The 6,302-nt window shown below is 39.0% G+C and overlaps 1 protein-coding gene and 1 long non-coding RNA gene across 3 annotated transcripts in view; one reads left to right on the forward strand and one right to left on the reverse strand.

Annotated features, from left to right (window-relative positions):
- Nucleotides 1–6,302, reverse strand: part of ttc7a (tetratricopeptide repeat domain 7A) — a 41,347-nt gene extending 35,045 nt beyond the window's left edge. For both annotated transcript variants that reach the window (XM_088422028.1, XM_088422027.1), the window contains exons 1-6: nucleotides 6,193–6,302; nucleotides 4,137–4,323; nucleotides 3,074–3,237; nucleotides 2,812–2,980; nucleotides 1,313–1,443; nucleotides 232–356 (exon numbers count right to left, since the gene is read on the reverse strand). In XM_088422028.1, coding sequence (XP_088278154.1) covers nucleotides 232–356; nucleotides 1,313–1,443; nucleotides 2,812–2,980; nucleotides 3,074–3,237; nucleotides 4,137–4,323; nucleotides 6,193–6,249 — 833 coding nt within the window. In that variant the 5' untranslated portion in view covers nucleotides 6,250–6,302. The remainder of the gene's footprint in view (nucleotides 1–231; nucleotides 357–1,312; nucleotides 1,444–2,811; nucleotides 2,981–3,073; nucleotides 3,238–4,136; nucleotides 4,324–6,192) is intronic.
- Nucleotides 3,095–4,354, forward strand: LOC148420127 (uncharacterized). Its single transcript, XR_015866454.1, has 2 exons — nucleotides 3,095–3,294; nucleotides 4,158–4,354. It is a non-coding gene; the product is annotated as an uncharacterized LOC148420127 (long non-coding RNA).

The following is a 6,302-nucleotide window of genomic DNA, read 5'->3' on the forward strand; positions in this document are numbered from 1 at the left end:
ACACACACACACACTTACACGCCACCGCGTTGTCTTGTTTTTCCATGGTAATTGAATGTGACACAGGTCAATCTGTTTTGAGTCTAAATGCAATACTGACATCTACTGGCAAAGTATTTGAACGCTTTTCATTTCAACATTCCTCGATGTGATTTTTTTTTTCTCTTGTAAATGTCCCAAAATCAACATTCCCCTTTTCGCGTCAGACACTGAACGGTAGTTTCTACTCACCCCCTCTGTAGTAAGCACAGGTAAGCACTTTGTAGAGCTGCCTGTAGGAAGAAACCAAGGTCCAAGTCCATAGGTGGAGACAGCAAACTGACTTTGGCTGTCTTTGGGTGGGGCGTTGCAACTGTCTGTAAAATAAATGTTTGCGTCGTCAACAAAGACCTTAATGCACATTACTTTTACATAGCCACCCAACTCATAGCTTAATCATTTCTTCAGCAATGTTTCACATTTTGCTGGCTTAAAAAAATAAGTCGCCAATCATTTGCAATAATTGAAGCTGAAGTTCATATTTATTTAATATGCATCAATTTCTCAATTTCGTTGTATACAAGATGTACAGTGACAACAAAGGTATTGTATTCTATTCTATCTAATGCCTGAAATTGCACTACAAGCCTTGACTGTCTTAAAACTGGCCTGTTAATGCTAACATATAACAGAAAATGTGTTTGACATGCTAACTTTTGCATTGATGGCCATAGTTTTAGAAGAACCCTTTAAAGTTTAATGAGCAGGATCGTTATGAAGCTTCTGCAAAGCTTGTTGATTGGATAATCATTCGAATCAGGCGTGTTTCAAAGAAACTTTTGAAAAATGTGCAGGACACAGGCTCTCGTGAACTGCACTTTTGACCCTTCAGGGCTAACAAGGTTAAACACCAGACATCTTTTAGAGAGCTCGGACACCGTGCGGAGGACAGTAGGTTAGGAATATAGATCGAGAGCTTCGCCTTTGGGCTCGGCTCCTTCTTTACAATGACAGACCAGTACAGAGTCTGCAAATATTAATTCTATACTTATTTAATGATGATGTCAATATTTTGTTTAAAGCTAGGGTGGACAAAGTATTGCTCTTGTGCTACACATGGCCCCGTCCATTCTTTAATCTGTCCCATGAGTATTTACATTATGAAGAGTTCTATAACTTTTTGGTATTTATTTGTAACATTTATTTATGACCAAAGCCATCCTCCACTGTTGGCAAGACTGTACACTCACAAATATGTAGTGGACAGTGAGTTTAAAACTGGACAAGTTGAAGTACACACGGTAGCAAAATTTAAAAAAAAAAACTGTTGCACCTTATCAAGTTCCTGCAGGTACGACAGAGCCGCATCACAGGCCTTGAGGTAACAGGAAAGACTCTCCTCCTCCCTCTCTAACAAACGAATACGAGACACTGAAGAAAGAGCCTGGTGGTCCAGAGACAGACCTGGAATGCATCAGATGCCACAGTTAAGAATTTAATAAACAAAACCTAGTAAAACACAATTGTTGTCCTTTGTTTATTGTAGCAAGAAAACCATAACAGTTGAAGTTACCAATCATATCAAAATAGACATCGGCCATTAAGTATGAATAGCGGACCAAAGCAACTCACTTATCAGCCTTACCCTTGAGGAGCTTTTCCAAATTAGTCTGTTCAGCAAACACTTTTAAAAAGCCAATGAGGCACTTGAACAGAAAAAAAAAGTTTTGCGCCCCCCCTGAAATTAGGCAATAATTGAGTTCTCATTACTCACTGACTACTCACGCTGAAATGTTGATACGATAAATGTTTATCCTTAAAAAAAAAAAAAAGTTTTTTATCCTGAATTAGAGCAACCTTCTGAGTTAGCCAAAAGACCTAATATGTTTGTATCTTCAGGCAAGAGGCCAGGCCTAATCAAATAACCAGAGTGCTGCAAATAGACATCATGGCCAAAATATTCGGAGGAGCCATAATTCCCACAACAGAATGCAGGACAACAAGGCCTACAGAAAGGGAGGCTATCCCATAGGACTGGGTTATCTTGCTCATGCAGGCTTTCTATGTCCATCCACCTTAAGAGGATTTTGATGTTTTTAAGAAACCAAGCTTTGAATTAAAATCCACCAGTGATTGTTACATAATTATATTTCAATTAGCAGGAAGTCACATCCGCTCATCAGGAACTATTGGGTGTAATGACATGATGATGATGATGATGATGATGATGTTAACCAGATTATCCAGTATGACGCACATTGTCATGTTCTGTGGATTTGACCCTTGACCTTTTCTGCAGGTTGTTTCTCTAAGTGACTAGAAAGTAAGGATCGGAAATATTTACTCCAAAATTAATGTAGTAACTTGTGCCTGGACAATCCATATTTATATTACTGTGTATTCCTCTGCTCAATAAATGTAAAGATGCTGATATTGATTCAACTTTATATATGAAGAAGAATTGATTTGTGTTGAAATAAGTGTTTTCTGGGACATCCGTTTTGTTGAGTGCAAGGATTTGATTGATTTTTTTCACATTTAATATGTTTATGTAATTTCATTTCACTCATATTCAATTAACAGATATCACATATTGAGTGATAAGTTATAATTGCTGATGCGGGTTTATTGATGTTTAAATTCTCCGGAAAATAGCTTGGGTAATACACATTAAGGTGATGCAACGGCCAGTAATGCATGCATGTGATTTCTCCAGCCGTGGCGTCAGACTAGGTAGGACATCAATGAAGGCCTAGGTGTGACACTTTATTCTCAGAGTTCAAAAGCTGTATAAATTGCATATGTTTGGAAAGCTGTGTATACAAATAGTACCTTTAATGACGAAGGCCTCAGCCAGTAGGCGTAGATGGTAGGTGGGTTGATCGTCCTGTGTTAGCTCTTCCAATCCCACCCTTGCACACATTCCTTGGGCATCGCGATGGCAACCCTGCACATAGTGCACTTTGGCCATCAGCAGTAGAGCCTCATTCAAATACCTGGGCTAGAGGAGAAGGAGAGGAGAAAATAAATTTTGTGTTATCTCCTTCTGAAAGTTGTTTCACGTTTGTTTCAAAAAACGGCCCTTTTGACTCACGCTGAGTCGTCCTCGGCTCAGGATGATGTTGAGGTAGCTTTTAGCCCGGCATAATCTTGGTTGCATTTTGTCTATCAAAGGTGTGGAGCGCCTTAGCAGGTCCATGTTTTCCAGCAGGGACTCTTCCAGCAGTGCTTCTGCCAACAGCAGTGTCCCATAATCGTCTGAAGGCAGGAAATAAAAAAGTCATGGTGACTTTTTCCAGACAACCCATGCTCAAGGTAACAGGTCAAACGTCTTTTTTTTTTAATTTTTTTTACACAGAGACTATAAATGGTGTTTAAGCATAGGAGAAGAGACCGTTTTGCAGCTTTTCAAAAAACCACTATTACTATCTTCCATGATACCTTCATGTAACCAGTATGTCAGAACACAGTGCACTGTTTACATATACAGTAGACTGGCCTCTTTTCCAATACACACTCTCAATTCAAGTGCTCCTGTTCAATGTTTTGTGTGTGGTCTGATGCCAGTCCAGTGAGTGGTGTCTATATGGTGTAGTTTCATTGGCTTAGAAAATAACATTTGAAACATATATAACTAGATGGGGTACAATGTTGACAAAAGGTTGAGACAAAAAAAGGGTTGAGACTGGGTCTTTTAACCACTTGCAGCAATTTGTGCTGGTATTAGAGCATTTTTCTCCTTTTTTTTTCAGGTTCAAAGATCTTAGTTAATAACAATGCTCCAGCGCCTCACTGAGAGTTTACGACCACTTGACTGGTGCAAGCATTTTGGTTCAGTTCCAACTCAGTGATAAATGTAGACGTAAATTTGGGAATTACAAACCACTAACCACTTTCTCGAGTACTTTGTAAGTGCTTTGAATTATATTCACAATTGATCAATTAGTTACTGCAAACACAAGAAATCCCTTTCAATTTTATTTTTGTTTGCTCTAAATGTGCGTTACTGTGCCAAATCTGAAAATCATCAAATGTTCATAATGAGCATTATGTGGACCTGTCAGCCACCGGCTAGTACTGTAGGTTGTCAACAGTACAAAGTTCAGCTCATACTGGTTACAAGTATATCAGTATTGGTACTATAATGATTTACTCACCATTTTCATGCATACGTGCAGCCTGCATGTGTTCGACGATTGGAGGAATCCTGTCCCACTGGCACTCGGCCCGGTACCGATCTAGATCCGCTTCCAGCCTCAGCTGGGTGAATGAGATCCGAGAGGCCATGGCAGCTCGGTCTCGATGTTGACTGTACTCCCCGGACACGATGGGAGTGACTGCAGACTTTCAGGAGAAATAAATATGTAATCTTGGAGCGTGTGTGCGAGTGTGCGTGCGTGTGTGTGTATACCCTCTGTTTTTTTTCTACATGTTTGGGACCAAACCCCGGTTTTACTCTTTGTGGGGACCTCTTGCACTTCTGGGGACCAATTAGCTGGAACCCACAAGTTCGGACCTCATTTAGAGGGTCAAGTTTTGCTTTCATAGTATACAATAATTTTGAAACGGATTTTGGTTGAGGTTAGGGTAAGACTCAGGTTTGGTGATGGTTTTGGTTAGTGTCTAGGAAATGGATTATGCCAATGGGTTATCCCCACTATAAAAAACAAAAAAAAAAAAAAAAAAAAAAACTTGCGTGTGTGTGTGGTGAGGGTCAGGGTTAAACTGTTACAATACAATTACTCGTTCTGTGGGAAATTGCTGCTTGACTTTATTGGCTATTTAATGGATATTTAACTTGTTTACCAAAGTTAATGAAACTCTAGTAGTTTCAACAGCGTAGGTATGTTGTTTAAATGTACAGTGTGTAAGATTTAGACCGTTTTTCATTAAAAAGGAATAAATTAAACGATTTTACATTTCAAAAACTTGAAAATGAATGTGTTCTTAATGACCAACAGTATGTTTTAAATATAATCATAGGGCTAGTTATCATTAAATTATATTACATGGGGGGGGGGGGGGTGACACTTCTCCGGAGGCGTCCATGTTTGTTATACTGTGGCTACGGAAAATGAAGCACCTGCAGCACCTCCTGCTGTCCGTAGTGAAAAACGGACTAAATTGTACACACTATCCCTTTAAGGCAGGGATTGTCACATTTTGGAATCAGGGACCCCTTTTAGAAAGCAAATTTTCGAAGGACCTCATTGCAAATGTTTTTGTAAATATAAAAAACATTTTTTACATTTTATATTAAATAAATGGAAATGAACGCAAACATGTATTTTTTATGTCTTTATTTTATTTACTTTAAGTCAACTTCTAGAGTGCCTGTATATTTAGCATTTTCCTCATTTTCAAAGCCGACGTAATATTGTCTGCAATTTTTATGGAAACATGGGCAGTAACACATGAAAGATTGATTTCCATTCCTTACTTAGAATTACAAGTACTGTATGTAATGTGTATGTAGTATGTATGGCAACACTGATATCCAATGGTCACAGTTTTACTACAGCGCTCAATTGGCTTAATATTAGATATTACTGGTCAAGAATATCAGCTACCCTCCACAAAATACCTATTTGAAGAGAATTTTGTCATTTACTGTATTATTTTTAGTACTATTTTAAAAGACGAGAATTCTCGTCCATGGTAGAGAAAGTTAATAACCCAAGTTATTCACGGACCCCCTGCAGTCAACCCACGGACTACCGGGGTCAACGGACCCCACTTTGAGAACCAAAGGAGTCAGGAGTAAGGCACCGGCTCTTAATCTTTTCAGTTAATACCTTAAGTGGATCAAGTCACGCCGGAGAAAATGCAAAAACTGTAATGCAGCAATTTCTAAGTCTAATATATTACATTTAGAACATGCATGGAAACAGTGAATAGGTCTTCTCACTGAAAACGACCCGCATTCCCACATCATCCCGTGTCAATTTAGACTGAGCAGTATTTTGCAGATTGTTTGCAGGTCATCTGGCCAATTCCTGGGAAGGACCGAACCAAACACAAAACACAGCTGACGAGGGAAAGGGGAGTGATAAACACATACACGCACACACATACACAGTAGTATGTAGACTGGTAGACTAGACAACGCCTCAATTCCAAAATTATGTCTTTTCTAATTAGGTCACAGCACAGGTTTACACACACAAACTATATAGAATTCAATGGCAACTACTTTATAACATGAAATAAAACCTCAAATCTTCTGAGGAGGGATTTTGATGGGTCATTTTCTCTCTGGAAATTCGACATTTGCTTTCAGAAAAAAGTCCGCTTTCTCAGTGAATGAGCACGGTGCTTGGAGT

This window comes from Hippichthys cyanospilos, chromosome 8, assembly GCF_059441005.1.
Source record: "Hippichthys cyanospilos isolate Australia breed blue-spotted pipefish chromosome 8, RoL_Hcya_1.0, whole genome shotgun sequence".
Taxonomy (NCBI): Eukaryota; Metazoa; Chordata; class Actinopteri; order Syngnathiformes; family Syngnathidae; genus Hippichthys; species Hippichthys cyanospilos.